The sequence below is a fragment of the Oncorhynchus gorbuscha genome, linkage group LG12 (assembly GCF_021184085.1).
Source record: "Oncorhynchus gorbuscha isolate QuinsamMale2020 ecotype Even-year linkage group LG12, OgorEven_v1.0, whole genome shotgun sequence".
Classification (NCBI taxonomy): domain Eukaryota; kingdom Metazoa; phylum Chordata; class Actinopteri; order Salmoniformes; family Salmonidae; genus Oncorhynchus; species Oncorhynchus gorbuscha.
Window position 1 is genome coordinate 23,301,785 of NC_060184.1, and position 24,651 is coordinate 23,326,435.

Consider the following 24,651-nt stretch of genomic DNA (forward strand, 5'->3'; position numbering starts at 1 on the left):
AGTCACTCCATGGCTTGTGTACATTTATGCACAGGCAATCGCATGCAAATACAAACGCACACATGAGCACTCATTCAAACACACACCTTTTCACACAGCGTGCTCTCTGCTGTGCGGTCCAGGAGGCTTGTCCCAGTAATGGGATGAGGATGACCCTTCTCCACTCCTCCTTTCTACTGCGTTTTATAATTGGGCAGGCACGCTTTGCAGGAGCCAAGCCTGCCGGGCTGGTAGATAATAGGTGGAAGGCACGAAATGTCACCCCACATTGTATTTAATCTATTGAAGAAACCTGTATAGGTGTAAGTGAATGGGAAAGTGCCATAGACACATTATTGAGTTTACTTTAGATAATTCTGTGGACTAAAAGCTTTGCTGAGCATTAGTCTCTTCGTCTGCCTGCCTGACTGGTGCCTGTCCTTTCATCCTCCTCTCCGTGTGGCATAAAAGAGAAGAAATATCAGCCCACCAAACGAGTGTGAGTTGGCAGTAGGGCTGGGTGATTATGGCCAAAATATCATATCATATGGTGTTTTAAAAAGAAAATTGGACGGTATGACTATTTGACAGTATTTTGTTTTTGAATAATAAAAGTTCAAAGTTTGCTTGTTGAGTAGTGCATGACCCTAGGGTGGCAACACATACAGTTAAAGTCAAAGGTTTACATACACCTTAGCCAAATACATTTAAAATCAGTTTCACAATTCCTGACATTTAATCAGGAAAAATCCCCTGTTTTAGGTCAGTTAGGATCACCACTTAATAATGTTAATAATGTGAAATGTCAGAATAATAGTAGAGTGATTTATTTCAGCTCTTATTTCTTTCATCACATTCCCAGTGGGTCAGAAGTTTACATATATTCAATTCGTATTTGGTAGCATTGCCTTTAAATTGTTTAACTTGGGTCAAATGTTTCAGGTAGCCTTCCACAAACTTCCCACAGTAAGTTGTGGGAATCTTGGCCCATTCCTCCTGGCAGAGCTGGTGTAACTGAGTCAGGTTTATAGGCCTCCTTGCTCACACACAAGTTTTCAGTTCTGCCCACAATTTTTCTAGAGAATTTAGGTCAGGGCTTTGTGATGGCCACTCCAAAACCTTGACTTTGTTGTCCTTAAGACATTTTGCCCCAACTTTGGAAGTATATTTGGGATTATTGTCTATTTGGAAGACTCATTTGCTACCAAGCTTTAACTTCCTGACTGATGTCTTGTGATGTTGCTTCAATATATCCACATCATTTTCCTTCCTTATGATGCCATCTATTTTGTGAAGTGCACCAGTCCCTCCTGCAGCAGAGCACCCCCACAACTTGATGCTGCCACCCCCGTGCTTCACACTTGGGATGTTGTTCTTCAGCTTGCAAGCCTCCCCCTTTTTCCTCCAAACATAACGATGGTCATCATTACAGTTCTATTTTTGTTTCATCAGACCAGAGGACATTTCCCCAAAAAGTACGATCTTTGTCCCCATGTGCATTTGCAAGCTTGCAAGCCTCCCCCTTTTTCCTCCAAACATAACGATGGTCGTCATTACAGTTCTATTTTTGTTTCATCAGACCAGAGGCCATTTCCCCAAAAAGTACAATCTTTGTCTCCATGTGCAGTTGCAAACTGTAGTCTGGCGTTTTTATGGCGGTTTTGAAGCAGTGGTTTCTTCCTTGCTGAGCGACCTTTCAGGTTATGTCGATATAGGACCCGTTTTACTGTGGATATTGTACCTGTTTCCTCCAGCATCTTCACAAGATCCTGCTGTTGTTCTGGGATTGATTTCCACTTTTCGCACCAAAGTATGTTCATCTCTAAGAGACAGATCGTATGTCCTTCCTGAGCAATATGACTGCTGCGTGGTCCCATGGTGTTTATACTTCCGTACTATTGTTTTGTACAGATGAACTTGGTACCTTCAGGCATTTTGGAAATTGCTCCCAAGGATGAACCGGACTTGTGGAGGTCTACAATTTGTTTTCTGAGGTCGTGGATGATTTCTTTAGATTTTTCCCATGATGTCAAGCAATGAGGCACTGAGTTTGAAGGTCGGCCTTGAAATACATCCACAGGTACACCTCCAATTGACTCAAATGATGTCAATTAGCCTATCAGAAGTTTCTAAAGCCATGACATCATTTTCTGGAATTTTCCAAGCTGTTTAAAGGCACAGTCAACTTAGTGTATGTACACTTCTGACCCACTGGAATTGTGATACAGTGAATTATAAGTGAAATAATCTGTCTGTAAACAATTTTTGGAAAAATGACTTGTCATGCACAAAGTAGATGTCGTAAATGACTTTCCAAACTACAGTCTGTTAACAAGAATTTTGCGGAGTGGTTGAAAAACGAGATTTAATGACTCCAAAGTAAGTTTGTTAACTTCCGACTTCAACTGAATGTGATTTCATTGGGTCTTTCTCCATTCTGATTGTTTTTTACTGTTCAATTCAACTTCAACCAAAAATTATTTTCTGCATTACCTGCACTCATTTGAGATCATTTCCACACTGTCACATAGGGCTGCACGATATGGACAAACAATCTAGGCCTTATTTCTACCCAAATTTTGAAATTGTGATTTGACTTGCAATTTAGAGCACAACACTTGGGTGAACTGTTGGAATCATGGAAATAGAATGAGTATTCTAATTCTAGAGTTAGAATATAATAGTGGGCACTTTTATACAGTGTTGGACATGAAAATTCCAGGGAGGAGTTATTGTGACACGGTAGGAACCAAGGTGTTGATAAGTGTTTCCTCGGGGAACTTATTATCGTTGGGGTATATTTTTTGTAGCTAACAACTTAATGTAGCTAACAGTCTTACTTCGCATATTCCTTTTTGATTTACAAGATATTGTTGCACAAAAAAACATGCAGATTTAGGTCTACACCATCACTGGTATAAATCAGTCTGTATAGCTAATTAAGTTTGCTCTGACTCAGTACATTTTACAACTATCTAGTGACTAGCATTAGCGACTAACCAGATTTAGGCCCAACTTGCTAAGAAAAGACTAACCTGCTGTTTGCAGATGTTAGAAGCACAAACTAATAGTGTAATTATAAAATGCTAGTGGATATTATATTGAGCAAAGTAAAAACAGCATTTTTGTCATCAACATTGTTACATGTGCTGCATTGACCATGCAGAGACCGAACGCAGTCCTTGATTTTGACGGGGCGGGGCTAGAGAGAGAGAGAGAGAGAGAGAGAAAAATGGACATTACAAACGGCATATCACATTTTAACAAAACCCAAACCAGTCTGTGTATCAATACTGGTACATCATAAAATACGGTATGCCGCCCAGCCCTAGATGTCAGGGGATGGGTTCTATGCTAAGCACTTGGCAAGCCGAGCAGGGTTTGATAATTAAAGCCAAGCAGGATTTTATAATTAAAGCATAAAAAGGACCTACGTCCTCCTGCTGTCAGTCCTCACTGTACTCCGCTCTCTTTATTGTGGCTAATAAATGTTTCCTCTGTCACCATCTGTTGAATGAAAGCTTTACCCCCGAACACAGCACACAACATCTGCACTTCCATTAGCTGCTCTTGTGTTACTAGGTGATTCTGACACCTGTTATTGTGAGTATTGGATCTGGTTTAGCTGAGATCCAACACTGGGAGGTTGTATGGGTCTGATTAGCCAAGTAAAATGTAACTCCAAGATGTACTACTTCACATCAACGGAGTTGAGCGGAGACGAGAGTGGGCGGACTGGAGCCCGGACGTCACATATATATTGGAGTTGACTTTTAGTTGGCTAGGGTCAGACTTAACCAGACAACGTCAGTAGAGGCTTAGTGTCTTAGGTAACTGCCATAAAGCTGAATACAAGGCTTTAACCCTCCAGAGATTTGTTTGATGTATGAATTGGTTTATGGATCTAACAAACACAACAACAATATAACTTGTCATGCAATACGTGATCATCATATGTTTGGATGGAATAACCATCCGTACCCCACCACCACTTAGCCCAATAAAGTGAGGTGGAAAACAGAACCTTCAATGGAGAATAAATTGCATACAGGCTACATGTATTTACAGCACAGTCATTCCATTTAGCTTGTTGCTCTTATCTTAATGAAGCAGAAGCAGTTTTAGCTGCACAATACCAGATGAATGAACACGGTGCTCTGTCAGGATGGTATAATGTCATCTAGCTAGTGAAGTAAGGACTGGTGGCCAAGAGCCTTCCCAAAGCATCAGCCCAGTGTGAAAAGACTTAGAAACCCTCGCTAATGTACTCTCTCGCTCTGTTTCCACTCTCTCTGCCACAGACATCCTCCTCGACCAGGTAAAAACCTGACAGAATAGCCAAAGGTGCTCTGTGAGACTTGCATTTGTTCATATGCCTGACGTTGCACAGAGATAAACAGAGGTTGCCTGAAGCGATATTCCAGCGCAGCAGGAGATATGCTCCGCACTTTGAATAAAACAGCACACTTCCAGTTCCAACACCCGGCTGCCCTGGACCTTTCAAATAACATTTTATTTGTCACATACTTCGTAAACAACAGGTGAAATGCTTACTTACTACGGCCCTTTCCAACTATACAGAACGAAAGAAGAAAAAGAAATGATAGAAAAGTAAAACTCTTAATAAGATACACGATGAGTAATGATAACTTGGCTATATACAAGGGTTACCAGTACCGACTCCATGTGCAGGGGAACGAGGTAATTGAGGTAGATGTGTACATTTAACTAGGAATAAGGTGACGGATAGTAAACAGTAGCAGCAGCGTATGTGATGAGTCAAAAAAAGTTAGTGCAAAAAGGGTCACTGCAGATAGTCCGAGTAGCTATCGGTTAACTATTTACCTAACTATTTAGCAGTCTTATGGCTTGGGGGTAGAAGCTGTTCTGAGTCCTGTCGGTTCCAAACTTGGTGCATCGGTACCGCTTGCCGTGCGATTGCAGAGAGAACTGTCTATGACTTGGGTGGCTGGGGTCTTGGATCATTTCTAGAGCCTTCCTTTGACACCACCTGGTATAGAGGTCCTGGATGACAGGGAGCTCAGCCCCCGGTAATGTACTCAGCCGTACGCACTACCCTCTGTAGCGCCTTGTGTTCGGATGCTAAGCAGTTGCCATACCAAGAGCTGATGCAGCAAGTCAAGATGCTCTCAATGGTGCAGCTGTAGAACTTTTGTAGGATCAGAGGACCCGTGCCAAATCTGTTCAGCCTCCTGAGGAGGAAGAGGTGTTCTAGTGCCCTCTTCACAAATGTGTTGGTGTGTTTGGATTGTGATAGATCCTTAGTGATGGACACCGAGGAACTTGAATCTCTCGACCGATTCCACTTCAGTGAATGGGGGCGCCTAGACCCTCTTTCCTGTAGTCCACGACCAGCTCCTTTGTCTTGCTGACGTTGAGGGAGAGGTTGTTGTCCTGGCACCACACTGCCAGATCTGACCTCCTCCGTATAGGCTTTATCTCTGGTCTTAATCACAGAACAATGACTCTGACTGTGCTGTTGTTCCACCAATACAATATGTTGCTATGAGAGGAAAATATGATGTTAGTCCTAAAGGCTTTGTTTTGTTGGCCTTCCCAGGGAGCATAAAAGGAGCCACCATCGTGGATGCTCTGGATACCCTGTACATCATGGAGATGTTTGAGGACTTTGACATGGCCACAGAGTGGGTGGAGAAGAACCTGGACTTCAACGTAGTGAGTATAACCATTATACATAAACCACCCATTGTCTGCTAGCTAGTAGGACCATAGAACACCCATTGTCTGCTAGCTAGTAGGACCATAGCACACCCATTGTCTGCTAGCTAGTAGCACCATAGCACACCCTTGTCTGCTAGCTAGTAGGACCATAGAACACCCATTGTCTGCTAGCTAGTAGCACCATAGCACACCCATTGTCTGCTAGCTAGTAGCACCATAGAACACCCATTGTCTGCTAGCTAGTAGCACCATAGAACACCCATTGTCTGCTAGCTAGTAGGACCATAGAACACCCATTGTCTGCTAGCTAGTAGCACCATAGAACACCCATTGTCTGCTAGCTAGTAGCACCATAGAACACCCATTGTCTGCTAGCTAGTAGCACCATAGAACACCCATTGTCTGCTAGCTAGTAGCACCATAGAACACCCATTGTCTGCTAGCTAGTAGCACCATAGAACACTAGCCATTAGAACACCCATTGTCTGCTAGCTAGTAGGACCATAGAACACCCAATGTCTGCTAGCATAGAACACCCATTGTCTGCTAGCTAGTAGGACCATAGAACACCCAATGTCTGCTAGCTAGTACACCATAGAACACCCATTGTCTGCTAGCTAGTAGACCATAGCACACCCATAGAACACCCATTGTCTGCTAGCTAGTAGAACACCCACCATAGAACACCCATTCTGCTAGCTAGTAGCACCATAGAACACCCTAGCTAGTAGCTAGACCATAGAACACCCATTGTCTGCTAGCTAGTAGGACCATAGAACACCCATTGTTGTCTGCATAGAACACCCATTGTCTGCTAGCTAGTAGCACCATAGAACACCCAATGTCTGCTAGCTAGTAGCACCATAGAACACCCATTGTCTGCTAGCTAGTAGGACCATAGAACACCCATTGTCTGCTAGCTAGTAGCACCATAGAACACCCATTGTCTGCTAGCTAGTAGGACCATAGAACACCCAATGTCTGCTAGCTAGTAGCACCATAGAACACCCATTGTCTGCTAGCTAGTAGGACCATAGAACACCCAATGTCTGCTAGCTAGTAGCACCATAGAACACCCATTGTCTGCTAGCTAGTACACCATAGAACACCCTTGTCTTTTTACTTTGATTAATTTATCCTTTATTTAACCAAGGAGGTCACATTGAGATTTACATGTATTTTCCAGTTGAGCCCTGGCCAAGCAGCATTCATACAGTTCCATATGAGAAAGAACACAACATAAAACACAACAATGAATGGAAGTTAAAACAAAGAGCTTAAAAGAGCAGGATTATAAACGTGCAATTTGTGATCAGCAGCCCTCCGATCTGTGATTTTAAAATGTATCAATCGGAATAAAATTATTTTAGTTCCAGGTCCTTCTGCAAAATTTCCAAAATTATGGGCCAACAACTGAAAGCACTCTTACCAACCTCTGCTAGTAAGTCACCCACTGACATTCACAAGGACAGGAGATCTACAATCTGATTGGTTAGGCGGACCCCACTGTAATCAGCATGGAGAGAATACAGGGACACTCAAGGTGACTCCAGGTAATTGGGCCTTGATGAAGTGCTCTGTTTCAGACAGAACAGTTAAAGTACTCGCCTGGAAGAAACCACTGTTTAGAGTGGCATATGTCTGTAGAAGTGGACTGAATGAAGTAACCTTGATTCCACTGTGTGGGGTAGGGAGAAGGAGAGAGCACTTAACTCTGATACCTTCTAATCAGTCAATATAGACCTGACTCATCAGTCTGAAGGTAATGTGCTTTAGGCGCTAAGACTTTGTGGGTCTGTCAGGTAGAACACATTGCCTTTCTCAAGCCATTCGCTGTCTCTTCCTGTCTCTGATATTCAATAATACAGTTTTCCCTTCAGACAACTCCCACACATGGAAATGAAAGAGATGTCTAAAACTATTTGAAAAGTATGTCTCTGACATTGTCACACTAATTAGGAAAACCATGCAATCCACCATTATTTATATACCTATGAAATGATGATATTGACAATGGTGCTCACTTGTGCTTCTGTACCAAAAGTTATCAATAATGCCCAAATAACCCTGTAAATAACTCCCTAGTCTATTGGAATGCAATCATTTGTATTTGCATTATGCCTCGCACCAATCTCAATTGCATTTGATCAACTCTAATGCAACTCTAATCTAGTGTAAACTCAGCATGTTCCAACCCATTGGTCATGCCTCAACAATTTGTGATTTCTTAGCAAGTTATTTTACGTCAATAAAAGGAATGGCCCCACTTGAGAAATGTCAAACTGCAATTTGTGCAATTTTAGTATGTGAACAACTGAACCACCCCTTATCCCTATAATGCAATTTTGCGATAAATTGAATACCAGAGATTATAGGGAAGGTTATAGCACAAGGAAATGTGATGACTCATCAAATTAAAAGTTGTTGACAAACTTTTCCACTTTTACCGTTATTAAGCCTAGTCTCTGTGTGAAATGAATGTTCAATAGTAGCATGGATTAAGGAGGGGTGGTGATGGCGCTGCAGAACTTGAGGTTAAAAAAATACACCTTCAGTCCTTTTACTTTGATGTCTCCTCTGCCTTCTTAGATCTTGCCCATGTTGGGGAACCAGATTCATTATTTATTCCCCTTAGAGAACCCTCTCGTTAAGAAGCACTAAATTCTTGTCCACCCTTATGCTTTTCTAACGGAGGGAGAGAGAGAAAATAGCATAAGTGATCAGAAGCTTTCATAAAGAGTGCTAACAAACTTTTAATTGAAAGGCTTTGGTTTCACTGCCCTCCAGCAATTCCAACAATAAAGGAGCCTACAAAAGCCCTGGTGGACCAGGCATTAATATTCACTTTGTCTCCTGAATACAGAATCATCTAAATCAAAGATTGATACAACCCCCTCCTCTCCAGTTCCTCCCCTTGCAATATTGTCTTAACATGGATGGAGTGGTCTGGTTTTCCATTTGGCCCTCCATCCCGTCTGACTGTGGTATTAGTGAGGGAGCCATGACTGGAATACTGAAAGACAGCAGCTAACCACTGCATCTCCTGATGCCTCTGTTCAATACAGATTCACTGGAACAGGGGAGATGTCTCAGAGTTTAATGTTCAGGTTTCAAGACAGGGTCGTGGGGATCCCTGAATGACACTTGTCTTGATTATCTAGCCAATTGACATTGACAAGCAAGGCATTGGTAATTCAAGTATTTGCTGAGCTCCACCAGTCTTTGATTCATGTCATGCCCTGTAAATTGATTTTTTAAAGTATTTTATTAAACGAAAAGCCCATCCGTTGTAGGCAAGCCACTGCCTTGCCCTCTGAACCAGGGTCCCTCTCCTGCCATCGCTCCTCTTTGTGTGTTCCACTTTAATAGGCTCTGCCCCAGCGCACCCACTCACTCTGACAGACGAGCACGACGGATAGACAGACACACAAGGTCAGAATATAAAGCGGGTCTGGTCAAACACAACACGCTAACCAGCTCGGACTATAATGGCCAGGGACGACTTTTCTTTTACTCTCCCATCAGTCCTGCCGGGAAGAGATGAAGAGCGAGAAAGCAAGCAAGCCCCTGGTGCCCATCTTTATTTGCCTCTGCCTTGTGCCTAGATGCTTTGTGTTGTGGGCTGCTGTGAAAGGCAATGCCAGTGCAGGACCAAAGGCAGAGGTTATGTATTATGGAAGGGTCCTGGCTCCACTTTCAGCCTGAAGGCAGGAGCTGTGTAATGACTGCACAGCTTTGCTGGACATTGGCCTGCATGCTAACAAAAGGGAGACATTTGCTAGCCAGAGGTTTGAGGTAGATGCAGCGCAGGTAAATCCTGTCGCTCTCACACACACGCACACAGGCACAGCATCAGAGGATGAGTATTACTAAGAGTCTTCTGACAGCTGATCCACAGACATGGCAGCATGTTATTTGTGTAGCAGTGTAGCCAGGCTTAGTAAGTGCATTTGTGCATCATCTCTGGTAGTCGGTTTTCACTGCTGCTCTTTGTGACCTCGCAAGGGCTTCCTTGAGGGGATTTTACTGTCTGAGTATTACTGTTGTTGTCATTCACTGCCATTGCGCTCAGCATTGTGATAAGGAGCTCAGCTATACAGTACCTCAGCTCTAGAACCTCTACACTAGGTTCTATCAGAGAGTAAGATGTTGCCTACAGCTCTGCTTCTAGCTCCTAAGCAACTTTGCAGTATTTTAATTTTGTGTTATTTCTTACATTATTAGTCCAGAATTGTTTTTGTGTTATTACATACTGTAATACAGCAGGATATCAGAGTGGTGGTAACTCACCAGCATTGCGACTAGGAATACGACTTTCCAGAATTGGATCCTTTTGTTCGTACCCCCCAGGGCAATTTAACTTAATCCAGAAGCTGCTCCAAAACACTACCGGCGGAGAAGAAGCATTCGGAGTGAACTTCTAGTCCGACTCAGTAGGACTGCACACCATCCACATTTTCCGAGCATATTTCTCACTAATGTTTATTCTCTGGGTAATAAAGTAGACGAGCTCAGGCTGAGGATCTCCTTCCCGAGAGACATCAGGGATTGTAACATACTCTTGTTTCACAGAAACATGGCTCTCTCTGGATATACTGTCCCCGTCCATACAGCCAGCTGGATTCTCAGTACATCACGCAGACAGGAATAAAGAACTCTATGGGAAGAGGAAAGGCGGGGGTGTATGTTTCATGATTAACTACTCATGGTGTGATTGTGATAACATACAGAAACTCAAGTCCTTTTGTTCACCCGACCTAGAATACCTCACAATCTTGACCGTATTACCTCCCAAGAAAATTATCTTTGGTTATAGTCACAAACGTGTATATCCCCCCTCAAGCAGATACCATTACAGCCCTCAAAGAACTACACTGGACTTTGTGCGAACTGGAAAGCACATATCATGAGGCCGCATTTATTGTAGCTGGAGATTTTAAGAAAGCACATTTGAGGAAAACGCTACCGAAATTCTAGCAACACATTGACTGTACTACTCACGCTGGTAAAACATTGGACCACTGCTACTCAACTTTTCAAATTACCTACAAGGCCCTCCCCCGCCCACCCTTTGGCAAATCTGATCACGAGTCCATTTTGCTCCTCCCTTCCTATAGTCAAAAACTCAAACAGGAAATACATGTGCTAATGTCTATTCAACGCTGGTCTGACCTATCGGAATCCATGCTTCAAGATTGTTTTGATCAAGCAGACTGGGATATGTTCCAGGTAGCTTCTGAGAATAACACTGACAAATACACAGATACGGTGACTGAGTTCATCAGGAAGTGTATAGGAATTGTTGTACCCAATGTGACTATTAAAACCTACCAAAACCAGAAACCGTAGATAGGGGGCAGCCTTCGCAAAACTGAAAGTGCGAACAACTACATTTAACCATGGCAAAGTGACTGGGAATATGGCTGAATACAAACAGTGTAGTTATTCCTTCTGTAAGGCAATCAAACAGGCAAAATGACTGTACAGAGACAAAATGGAGTCGCAATTCAACGGCTCAGACACGACACGTACACTACCGTTCAAAAGTTTGGGGTCACTTAGAAACATCCATGTTTTTGAAAGAAAAGCAAAAATATTTGTCCATTTTAAAATAACATCATATTGATCAGAAATACAGTGTAGACATTGATAATGTTGTAAATGGCTATTGTAGCTGGAAACGGATGATTTTTAATGGAATATCTACATAGGCGTACAGAGGCCTATTATCAGCAACAATCACTCCTGTGTTCCAATGGCATGTTGTGTTAGCTGATCCAAGTTTATTATTGATCATTTGAAAACCCTTTTGCCTTTATGTTAGCACAGCTGTCAACTGTTCTGATTAAGGAAGCAATAAAACTGGCCTGCTTTAGACTAGTTGAGTATCTGGAGCATCAGCATTTGTGGGTTCGATTACAGGCTCAAAATGTCCAGAAACAAAGGACTTTCTCATGAAACTTGTCAGTCTATTCTTGTTTTGAGAAATGAAGGCTATTCCATGCGAGAAATTGCCAAGAAACTGAAGATCTGGTACAATGCTGTGTACTACTCCCTTCACAGAACAGCTCAAACTGGCTCTAACCAGAATAGCAAGAGTAGTGGGAGGCCCCAGTGCACAATTGAGCAAGAGGACAAGTACATTAGTGTCTAGCTTGAGAAACAGACGGCTCATAAGTCCTCAACTGCCAGCTTCATTAAATAGTGCTCGCAAAACACCAGTCTCAACGTCAACAGTGAAGAGGCGACTCCGAGATGCTGGCCTTCTTGGCAGAGTTGCAAAGAAAAAGCAATATCTCAGACTGGCCAATAAGAAGAAAATATTAATATGGGCAAAAGAACAGACACTGGACAGAGGAAGATTGGAAAAAAGTGTTATAGACAGACAAATCTAAGTTAGAGGTGTTCGAATCACAAAGAAGAACATTTGTGAGACGCCGAAAAAATAAAAAGATGCTCGAGGAGTGCTTGACGCCATCTGGGGACTGCATTTAGAGGTTTTTGAGGGAGAAAATGCCTGAGTCAGTCTGAGCCCAGGCTGACTGGCGGTCACGAGTCTTGAAGGCAGTCAAATTCCACACGGTCGTTCCACATGACCGATCTGATGCTGCTGTTGGTCATTACTAGCCTACCAAACTTGCTAACTGCCTGGTACTCAGCACTCCATTGTCCCTCTAATCACTCTGACATCAATGCAAATGTGATCGAAAAAGTAATCAAACACTTCATGAGCTCATGTTGCTCTTGTTGTCTTTAGGCTCATTTTGTAACACCATGCCATTATTATTTCAATTAAAAACCATTATTTATAACCATGTCAATGTCTTGACTATATTTCCTATTCATTTTGCAACTCATTTCATGTATGTTTTCATGAACAACAAGGACATTTCTAAGTGACCCCAAACTTTTGAACGGTAGTGTATATGGCAGGGTCTACAGACAATCACGGACTACGAAGGGAAAACCATCCACTTCACGGACACTGATGTCTTGCTTCCGGACAAGCTAAACGCCTTCTATGCTCGCTTTAAAGATAACACAGTGCCGCCTACGCGGCCCGCTACCAAGGACTATGGGCTCTCCTTCTCCTTGGCCGGAGAAGACGTGAGTAAGATATTTAAGTGTGTTTACAGAAATATTCAATCTCTCCCTATCCCAGTCTGCTGTCCCCACTTGCTTCAAGATGTTCACTATTGTTCCTGTACCCAAGAAAGCAAAGGTAACTGAACTAAATGACTTAACGCCCCATAGCACTCACTTCTGTCATCATGAAATGCTTTTAGAGGCTAGTTAAGGATCATATCACCTCTACCTTACACCCTAGACCCACTTCAATTTGCTTTACGCCCCAATATTTACACAGATAATCGCACTGCACACTGCCCTTCCCATCTGGATAAGAGGAATACCTATGTAAGAATTCTGTTCATTGACTCTAGCTCCGCATTCAACAGAATAGTACCCTCCAAGCTCATCATTAAGCTCAGGGCCATGGGTCTGAACCCCGCCCTGTGCAACTGGGTCCTGGACTTCCTGAACACAGGGACCCCACAAGGGTGCGTTTTCAGTCCCCTCCTGTACTCTCTCTTCACCCATGACTGCGTGGCCACGCACGCCTCCAACTCAATCATCAAGTTTGCAGACAACGCGACAGTAGTAGGCCTGATTACCAACAACGACGAGACAGCCAACAGGGAGGAGATGAGGGCCCTGGGAGAGTGGTGCCAGGAAAGTAACCTCTCACTCAACGTCAACAAAAACAGGAGCTGATCGTGGACTTCAGGAAAGTGTGGTGCGGTCAAACCAACGCATCACCTGGGGCAAACTACCTGCCCTCCAGGACACCTACACCACCAGATGTCATCAAGGACATCAACCACCCGAGCCATGGGCTGTTCATCCCACTACCATCCAGAAGGTGAGGTCAGTACAGGTGCATCAAAGCTGGGACCGAGAGACTGAAAAACAGCTTCTATCTCAAGGCCATTAGACTGTATAGTGTGGCAAACCTCTTCAAGGTTAGGAGCGTTTGTCACAAACTAAGTGGTAAACTGTCACCAAATCACCCAAGTATGAGAGTTCTTTCGAACAGGACAGTACCTGTGTGTTTGTTTCTCCGTCCTGGTCCACCCAGGCCGTAGGCGAGGTCAAGGATAGCAGGGTTTGGTACACGAATCGGGTTCTCGGTAGGTCCAGGTCCAAACGCCAACAGGTAAGTCCAAAACAATCCAGCTCATACACGGTAAATCCAGCCAATCTCTATAGTCTCTTTCTCTATTGTTCATAGATCCTTCCAGCACCCTCTCTTTCTCTTCCTGGTTTTTCTTGACCCTTTATCTGTGAGTCGGCTCCACCTTCTGAGGGTTCCCCTTGCTTCTGGGACTTGTAGTTTTGGCGGTCGGCCATTTTGTGATCTGTAGTTCTGACAGGGGTGGCCATTTTAGTGATCGGGCAGAGCCCGTTTATTAGTTCTGCTCTCACATATATGCCACTTATCACTCGACCCCCTTCTTTGCCACAATAGGCTGCTGCCCTATATACATAAACTTGAAATCACTGGCCACAATAATAATGGAACACTAGTCAGTTTAAGAATGTTTAAATAAACATACTGCTTTAATCATCTCATATGTATATACAGTATTCCATTCTAATGTATTTTAGTCAATGCCACTCCAACATTGCTCAATCTAATATTGATGTATTTCTTAACTCCAGTATTTTACTTTTTGATTTGTGTGTATTGTTGTGAATTGTTTTTAGATACTTCTGCACTGTTAGATACTACTGCACTGTTGGAGCTAGGAACACAAGCATTTCGCTACACCTGCGATAACATATGCTAGTTATGTGTATGTGACCAATACAATTGATTTGATTACATCATTCCATCCTTCCATTCCCTCAGCCCATCTCAGTTATTTTCCCTAGTGTCTTTTGTCATTTTTCAGTGGAAGAGGATCTCATTCATTTAACATAGACTGGGAGTATAATTGATAAGATTATAACATCGCATCTGATTCAGGTTGAAGTTAGGCCTGACTAGTTTTCAGTAGATGGTCATGATACGTAGGGCTGTGGGTTGTCACGCGGCTGAAGAATGAATGGTGTTCAGTCAGACACTCACCCTACTTTACCGCCCTATTAACAGTGAGGGTTTAATGAACCACGGTTCAGTACAGCCAAGTTTGGCCCCAGTGTTTATGAAGTCTTCCATGAAGACATTGCATATTTACACAAACAGCAGCAGGACCTCTTCAGACGTTGGAGAATTCAACAATGACTCGTGCCAAGATACCGTGTGTGAGACTGCTTTGGTTTCACTGTAATAGATTTCAAATTGTGCAACCCGTAACATCTGGTCTGAATACGTTGAGGTTGTAAGTTTAAGTTATTTTGGTGGTCTAGATTTGATCCCTTTTTACGGAGTTCACACGTTTTGTACAATACAGTACAATCACATTTTGATGTTCTTCATGTATTTTTTTACCTCATCAGTATCCTTAACTTTCCATTTTGTGGAATTGAACCCTGGGTGCAGTGCAGCAGACTGTCATGAAATCCTTTTGATTCTTTGGCCTCACTGAAGTCCTTGACTGAGGGCCAGAATAGCTCTCTAAGGTCTCTTAGAGTGGAAAGCACCCCAGCTACATAGAGCAGTGTCCTCAGGAGAGTTCAACGCCTCCTCAACAGTTCTTATTTCCACTGAGGTGTGCCAAGTCATTCGGTCCATAGTCAGGGGAAAAACACTTAATTCCAGCAATGAAAAATGCCTTCCCCATTTAAACAACTGCCACCTGTCAAAATGTTAAGTCATTAACACACCATTGATAATGCGAACAGAAATATGACGAATTTGGGTTTCACAGTCCACAGGTTTGGATTAAATACATTAAATTTAATTATGAGGTTGTCTGCTGGCCTGCTGTTAAATTAAATTGCCTGCCTGTCACACGTTCTCTACTATTGAAGAATATAAGTTACAGAATCTCTCCGGACCAGATTAGTTTACTCATGTAAAAACTGTAATTGAAATACAGAGTCATGCTACGCAGAAGCCTTTGTAGGGGAAAATCTAAGAGATAAAGCTTTACAATTCAACATAAAAAAGACATGTTTACAAATGTTCTGTTGTTTGTCCCAAAACAAATAGTCTGCAGGAAACAAATAACCCATGGTAAAATGAGGACAAAAAAAGTCTTAACTACTGATATTTAGTTGTTATTTGGTATAATTACCATGCGTGGTCACTGAGCCCCTCTCCCCCATTAGGAACGCAAGTTTCTCATATTGTGGAAAGATAAAGTTTAGTCCAATGTAAAAAGCACCATTTTTATTTAAAAATGTTTTATGTGGTACACTCAAAGTGGAGGCAATAACATGAACATTTCCTCTCAGTAAAACCTCAAGGAATAAGCACATAATCATATTATTAACTTAAGTATTTGATGGCCACTCTGCATGCTCTATCATATAAAGCAAAGGGCTGGAAGTTAGAATGAGGTTATGAAAACCATAATTTCTCAGTATTAAAAGAATAGCAATTTATCCTGGATAGACAGGCTCCACATGCTTCTTTTCAGAGTAATGACAATCTACATGAGGAATGGGTAATAAGCCTGCCTATTCCAATGGAGAAAACCACGCCTTGGGCCCTTCGAAGGGAAATGGGCTGAGTGCAGGTCTGTGTTTGGGCAAGACGGTGTTCCATACCAGGAAGGCATCTCATCACCTCTTCATATTGCTTAAATTTGTTGGTGGCAACTCATGCTTCCCAGCTTGACCTTGAGATGAAATAACACACATAAATTGGACCCAGTGTGGGTAGTTTCTGAATTATAGATAACTTTTCCCAGTGTTGTTTAGCCTCAGCTCTGTGTGAGCGCTGTGGAAGTCTGTTCTCTGACAGACCCTCCTCTTTGTGTTCTATTTTAACTATGGGGATAGTGGACCACACTATTGTATCGATACAGTTGGTTAAATGTTTGTTGTTGTAACATTAGGTAGTTGACTCTAAAATGACACTTTTTGATCACTTCTCTGATGTACTGTAGAGTCCTCTGTAAAGTCATGGGAAAAGGATGTTGATACCTCAGTGTGTCCTCAGCTATAGCCCACATCTATATAAATTTTATTATTTCAAAAATTGGTGGGACCCAATCATTCTGCTGGTGCCACCAACTGAAAGAGTTAGTGTATGTCTGTAGTGTTTACATTCAGTGTGTGTTGCGAGGATATTCTTACTAGATATAATAATTATAATTTTTCAATGCCGATACAGATTTATTGGAGGACCAAAAAAAAGCTGTGAATTTTTATTTTATTTTTATATATATATATATATATATATTTTTTTTTTATATTTATTTATTAGTAATAATAACAATTACAACAATACTGAATGAACACTTATTTTTACTTAATATAATACATTAATAAAATCAATTTAGCCTCAAATAAATAATGAAACATGTTCAATTTGGTTTAAATAATGCAAAAACAACCTGTTGGAGAAGAAAGTAAAAGTGCAATATGTGCCATGTAAGAAAGATAATGTTTAAGTTCCTTGTTCAGAACATGAGAACATATGGTGGTTCCTTTTAACATGAGTCTTCAATTTTCCCAGGTAAGAAGTTTTAGGTTGTAGTTATTATAGGAATTATAGGATTATTTCTCTCTATACCATTTGTATTTCATATACCTTTGACTATTGGATGTTCTTATAGGCACTTTAGTATTGCCAGTGTAACAGTATAGCTTCCGTCCCTCTCCTCGCCCCTACTTGGGCTCGAACCAGGAACACATCGACAACAGTCACCCTCGAAGCAGGGTTACCCATGTAGAGCAAGGGGAATAACTACTCCAAGTCTCAGAGCGAGTGACGTTTGAAACACTATTAGCGCACACCCCGCTAACTAGTTAGCCATTTCACATCGGTTACACCAGCCTAATCTCGGGAGTTGATAGGCTTGAAGCACAGCGATCAACTGCTGGCAAACGCACGAAAATGCTGTTTGAATGAATGTTTACGAGCCTGCTGGTGCCTACCATCGCTCAGTCAGACTGCTCTATCAAATCATAGACTTAGTTATTACATGATAACACACAGAAATACGAGCCTTAGCTCATTAATATGGTCGAATCCGGAAACTATCATCTCGAAAACAAATCGTTTATTCTTTCAGTGAAATACGGAACCGTTCCCTATTTTATCTAATGGGTGGCATCCATAAGTCTAAATATTCCTGTCACATTGCACAACCTTCAGTGTAATGTCATAATTACGTAAAATTCTGGCAAATTAGGCGGCCCAAACTATTTCGTAGAAAATGCGGGACTGTCGCATTTTCAATAGGAGAGGGAGAGACTATGGCTGCCCCACTCTGTTGCGCAAGCAAAACTCTGCGAACACCCAGCTATCCACTGACGTGATGTTATCTTTCATTTTTCCTGAAACTATATCTAAAGACTATTGACACCTTGAGGAAGCCATAGGAAAAGGAATCTGGTTGATATCCCTTTAAATGGAGGCAAGGCATCCAATGGAACAGAGAGCTTTCAGGAAAAACAGCACTTCCTGACATGATTTTCCTCAGTTTTCGCCTGCAATATCAGTTTTGTTATACTCACAGAAAATATTTTGACAGTTTTGGAAACTTTCGAGTGTTTTCTATCATAATCTGACAATGATATGCATATTCTACTTTCTGGGCCTGAGAAATGGGTCGTTTCAAACGGGTATGTTTTTTTGTTGTTGCCAAAAACGAAAATCCTGCCTCCTACACTCAAGAAGTTAACTGACTTGCCTAGTTCAATAAAGATTCAATAACGGTGTGAAAAAAAACATGGCCAAATCGGTGTCCAAAAATACCGATTTTCCGATTGTTATAAAACCTTTAAATCGGCCCTAATTAATCGGCCATTCCGTTTAATCGGTCGATCTCTAATTCCTACCCTGTGTACCGCCTGCCAGCTGCTGCCTGGTGACTCAGCAGGTTGAATACTCCTAATCATGTAACCTTTGTCTCTCTCCTCCCCCTTGCCCTCTCTCTCCATTCCTCTGTATCTCTATCTCTCCATCACTCTCCTTTGTTTGTTCTCTCTGCAGAATGCTGAGGTCTCTGTCTTTGAAGTGAACATCCGGTTTGTCGGAGGCCTGCTCTCTGCCTATTACCTTTCTGGCAAAGAGGTATGTACCTAACTGTGAAAACTCTGCTGGTGCTGCCCAGAACTACTGCTATAACTCAATGATATCTGATGCATGTCATAAGGAAAAGAGGACATAATTTATTCCATCTGCCACAGTTTGATAGACACCATGTTAGTGGAGACCATTACATAGAGATAGCTGCCAATAGTTGAACAACCATTGCTCTAGAAAAGAGTGACGTGAGGCTTCAGAGAATTGTATTGCAGCAATGTTGGAACAGTGTTATTCCAACGTTTCTGGAAGTTGTACCGTCAGAGAGGTGAGAGCTTTGCTGCCTGCCAATCTCTTGAGTGCAGGACAGTCCTTCAAGGAGAGCTGTGAAATATATCAGGGGTTTAGCCAATCTCGTCTGAGAGGAGATCTGCTAACTCTGGGATTTGTGTGGGGACTGCAGTTCTCTCACATGGTCAGGAAACAATCTCTTAGGAACCAAACCCCTTTTCCTGTTCAGCTGTTGTGACTCATATCAGATCTCTATTTGTCTTCATGCAGTCAGAGTTTTTAAAATGACTTTCTCTAATGTATGGTTGGAAAATAAGGTAAAGTCATAGATCCCACCAAATAGACTCCTCCAGTTGAATTCCAGCAGACATGAGGACTTTTCCAACCAGAAAATCTATGCTTTTTCTCTCCCCATTTCAAAAGGTTTTTAGGGAGCTACTGAACCTTGGTTCCAAGCTAAGTGGCTCTCATAAACAGAACAGCAGTAGCAACACCGAAGTGAGAGAAAGACACTTAGAAGTTCAATGAGCTCAGCAAAAGTATATGAAGAGGCCCAATCTAAAGAGAAGCATAAAAAGAAGCTGATCTTTGTATCCCCTCTTTTTGTATTCTGTGGATGCTCACTGTGGATGCTCACTGTGGATGCTCACTGTGGATGCTCACTGTGGATGCTCACTGTGGATGCTCACTGTGGATGACTTATTATCAAATATTTATAGAATTACCAAGGCTGGAAACTTGTGAGTTCTGAACGGAAATCATTTCTGTCTTTTACACATTTTTGTCTGCAAGAGATTTTTAATAAAATGGAGAGCAATACTGCAATTATTTCCCCCCCACACACCACAGAACTGCATTTTAGGTTATGAAGCCATGCATCATTCTGAATGATGCTGTTTATCAAATATTGCCAATTATTTCAGAGCAATTATCTAATTTAATATAATTTCCCTCCAATTAAGGTAAAATGGTATGAAATAGGTCCCTCTTGAGGGTTTATGCAAGTCATACTACTGGAGAGTGAGGTTGACAGTAATGCTTTACCTTTTAACACCAGGCTTCTCCAAATAGCCCTCTGTTGACAGACACCAGAAGCAGGGTTTTGAGTGTTCCCTACAGGAATTCTCAAGAGTTCATTGTGCTTCCCATCATTTTGTTCTGACTGAGAGACATTGGGGGAATGTTTCATCAGTTTACAGCATGCACTGTAAAAAAGCTTGCGTACTGGCGTGCTATTGAAATTCCCTGTACTAATGAATATACAAAGAACATGGCAATGTGTTATGTCCAGGACTTGCACACAAAGCTGCATTGTAATTCATTGTAATGAGACCTCGTATTTTCGCTTCCATTCATATTAATGTGATTTCTGAACTGTAAAATGTAGATGAGAGGAGCTTGAGGAGAGGCAAGTCACACCGTTAAGCACACGCAGCAATGGCAGTAACAAGGAAGCGTGCTTCACAGAAGCAACTACAATGAACCACCTTTGCTGGTTCTTTTTTTTACAGTTTGGAGAGTGGGGAATATGTAATTCTGTACCTGGTGTATGTATTATGTTAAAGTCCTCTCTGTAAGAGCGACTATATCCTGAGACAGAAATCCACAGGACTAAAAGGGCTTACAGTAGGTAGATGTACCAGCTAGTTCATTGCATATTGTTTTCAGATGAGTGATTTCCAGGGGAATGCTAGTACAGTAGTGACGCATCATGCGGTAAGACTATAGTTTCTAGAGGTTTGTGATTAAAAGCAATGCTTTTTTTTTGTTCTTCTTGGATTGGCAAGCCTGTCCCATGCAGTTTTTCACCATAACAACGTGATAAGCGTGTCGTAATGCTGCTTTCTAGTGCTCTGCAGCTTAACCTGGGCAGAACCTAGTCCTGATTTACATAGGGAATGGGGTGTTTGACTTACCACCATAGAAAATAATGTCCTGGTATGCAGAACTTGGAAATAGTGTTATTGATAGACCTAACAAGTGTACCAGGTGTGTTTATAGTATTCTCCTTTGTTGTATTCCAACACCTGTACAGTGAGGCTGTGCCACCTCCCAGCAGATTGGATCCATTTCCTCCTCTCTAAAACTGAGCGTACTGAGCTCTGCTCACCCTTTCATCCTCTATCAGAGGCGGACCCATTGATGTGAGACTTAGAACCTGAGTCCAGGGAGCTCCTCCGAGTCCTGCAGGAGAAAGGAGAGGGAGTTCTGTACGCCCAACCTGCTTTAAGCTGCTTTGAGCAAGACAATGGCGGCCCGAGACACGTGCAGGAAGCCAGGGGGCGGGTGGTAGGGGAGATGGGGCCTGGTAGGCAGCCTCTGAGATCTCTCCCTGGCTTCAGTGACGGCCCCTGCCCCTTTTGCTTGGGTGGAAGTCAAAGTGGGCCGGACCCTTTGATAAAGAATTAATCAGTGAAACTAAACAGATGCTTGGCAGTACAGCCACAGCCCTGCATACTGGTCAGGCCCGTCCCTGTCGGTCAGCCAGCCCTGAGACGACGGATTGGAGAGCTGAACAGACACTTGTTCATCATCATGACAAATGGATGAGGGAGGAGCCATAAAGAGCCTCCCAACCTGATGTGCTCATTGCGGCCATTTTCCACACCGCATACTGCTTCATTAATAATGTACTGCGAGATCAGTTACACCAGGACCTTCTGGAAAAAAAGCTATTGATGCAGTGGAGTTTTTTACCATTCATAAGTTGTACTGAAGTGAAGGCCACCTGGCCCCCGGTCACCTCTGATTTAGACCATGGCTGTTTTTCTTCCTATGAGTAATGGATGGGGATTAATACAGGGCTGACTTGGACCTGCTGTTATTTACAGCTGTACAGTTTTCCATCACCTGACGTGTTGCTGAATGGGATAGGCTGATCTGTCAGAGCAAAGCACTTAACTCCTCAATGGATCAGATATTGATTTCCGGAGCCATAGGTAATTTTACATAACCGACCGAAGCTATTTGGGAATCAGAAATGAATGGGCTGGATGGACCCCAGAGTTTTAAAAATCTATTCAGAGATTAGGGACAGCACAAACACTCATACACGCTCATACCTGATTACTGTGACAATCTTACGCTGGGGATATTTTTATTATCTGGGATCTTACGTCAGAGTCAGGAGAAGGATATTGAGGTGTAATCCTCTTCTCTCCCTCCCTCTTACTAGTGAAGCTTACATATACCTCTACACACCATGGGTATTCAGGCTCTAATGGCTGAAGTGAGCACTGAGTACCCCACAATGTGTATGTTTGACCATGTCAGAAGGAGGAAGAAATATAATGTAAGACTAAATATTTCAGAGATCTGGGGGAACCAAGTTAAATACCTCTGCGAAACCCGCCTACATTTTTTGGCCTGTCATTAATGGCGGGCGGTGCGTTTGGCTGTGCTCTGTCTGAGGCTTTAGAATGATCTTGTTTGGAGATGTGTTGTAGCGCCAGCAGTGCTATTTAAACAGTGTGGTTCTCAGTGGGGTGAGAGAGTGGAGGAGCTGCTGTTGAAATAGGCTCATGTCTGTCTGTCTGCTGGTCAATGATACGATCAGGGCCTGGTCTGCAGGGAGTCTGGCTGGGCTTGCCTGGAACACAGACAGCCTTGGCAGTGGAGTCTCTCCCAGACACATGGAAGCTGCTTGTTAGATCTCTCCCTCTCCATTATCGATGCAGTTTAACCTGGATCTAATATGCTGCCTACCTTTACGATTAAGAAACCTGGAACCAGTTAACAAACCTGCCTCTTTTCTCGCCTTAGCCAAGGATTTAGCTCGTAAGCCGGGCTTCTGCAGTCTTTTTGATCTGTTCTCGGTTCAGTTACATTGTGTGACTAGCAGTAGTCCTGTTTTGACTCTCTGTAATGAGTCATTTTCTACAGCCAATGGTGTATCCAGGGCCCAATGGCACAAGCTCCACAGGGACTGTGCAAAAAAACACTCTGCTTGGTGGAGTTTGTAAAATTGTATTTCCCCATCAAACACGCACGTCAAGGTTTGAGGAATTTAACCTCTCCTTTTCTCATGTTTTGTTATTAGTTTATTACACCGTTTAGGGTAGGGTCCAGCTGAAGAGAACAGCCTCCGGTTTGCTGTGTGTGGAGATGATTCATATAAATGGTGGGGTGGGGGGGGGTACTTCAAAGTGTATAGCCTAGTCTTCAGAGAGTGTTGCATTGTCAAAGGGATAAGCACACAGAAACGGACTCGGTTAGTCACTCCTACTCAGCCACTGAGTTTTAAAATGTACTCCGTCGCTGCTGCACCCTCTCATTCCAGACAGACAGACAGACATAAGAGGGAAAATAAAATCCATTGATTTAATTTCTTTCCAGCTCTTGGTTATACTCTTGTCTGTGTGTCTCCTGGGTTTGTGTGAGTGACATCAGTCCGGAGGAACAAAGCTTCCCAGCAGCTCGAACCCAAGGTCACCTTTGGAGTTTGCCTTTTCCCTCCGTCCGAACACATGGTCTTAGGTTTTCCGCGGGTGACGAGGTCCGCTCCTATTTTTAGCCTCCTCCAACGGGCTGTAGGCGAACGCAAGCAAGCGTGGCCAGGAACACAGCTAGCTACCATATAGGGCTGGCATGAAACGGCACCACACGCCTGTAGGCTCCACTCCACAGCCGCTCTCTTCTTAAGCCTTGTTTCCTCTGTCATCAAGTAGCTAATCCTGTTTATGGTTGTGAAACAAGAAAACATGCGTTTTTCACTGCACCTGCCACATCCTGTATTCTCAGTGTTGGGGTTAGTCAAGCTGAAAACACAGTCAGCCATTGTGATTTTGTTATACAACTGTGATCTTTACTTCATTCACTGTATACAGATGTTTCTATTGTGTTATTGACTGTACGTTTGTTTATCCCATGTGTAACTCTGTGTTGTTGTTTTTGTCGCACTGCTTTGCTTTATCTTGGCCATCTTCACAGTTGTAAATGAGAACTTGTTCTCAACGGGCCTACCTGGTTAAATAAAGGTGTTCTCAACTGGCCTACCTGATTTAATAAAGGTGAAATCAAAACAACTATAGGATCGAAACCTAGTGTTGCCAACTCTTTGAGCACAGTCAGGGAAACTAGAGGAGTACTCAAAGGCCATCTTTTGGCTAGGACGTACAAAGTCATGAACATTTCAGTCGAGGCAATATCTTTCCCCTCTGTATGTTCTTAGGACTACTTCTCTTCCCACTGAAATGCTAATGCAGTCTGAATGCAATCTCTGTTTCTCAGAATGTCCTGAAAGTTTTAGTAACAGACAGGCAGTTTGTGCCTGTACATTTTGTTTTCTAGAGCCTATCTGACGAGATGAGAGAAGCCCTCCTTATTACGATCAAACAAATCAGTGAATCATTTCACACTAGCAATTTTCAAGTGACTGACTATCACAAGATCACAAGGATTTTTTTGCTCTGTCTATATTCCTGTATTTACAGGTAAATCACGACTCATTAGCAAACAGTGGGCTGAAGGCTCGTTACCACTGTTTATTGCTATTTTGGCTGGTGTGATTATAAAGTGCATCTTTCCTGTTTACG

At 42.6% G+C, this 24,651-nt stretch overlaps 1 protein-coding gene across 1 annotated transcript in view; it reads left to right on the forward strand.

Annotated features, from left to right (window-relative positions):
* LOC123990726 (mannosyl-oligosaccharide 1,2-alpha-mannosidase IA-like) overlaps positions 1–24,651 on the forward strand; it is a 171,708-nt gene that overhangs the window by 59,330 nt on the left and 87,727 nt on the right. The window contains exons 3-4 of the mRNA XM_046291536.1: positions 5,561–5,676; positions 18,794–18,874. Of these exons, the coding sequence (XP_046147492.1) occupies positions 5,561–5,676; positions 18,794–18,874 (197 nt within the window). The remainder of the gene's footprint in view (positions 1–5,560; positions 5,677–18,793; positions 18,875–24,651) is intronic.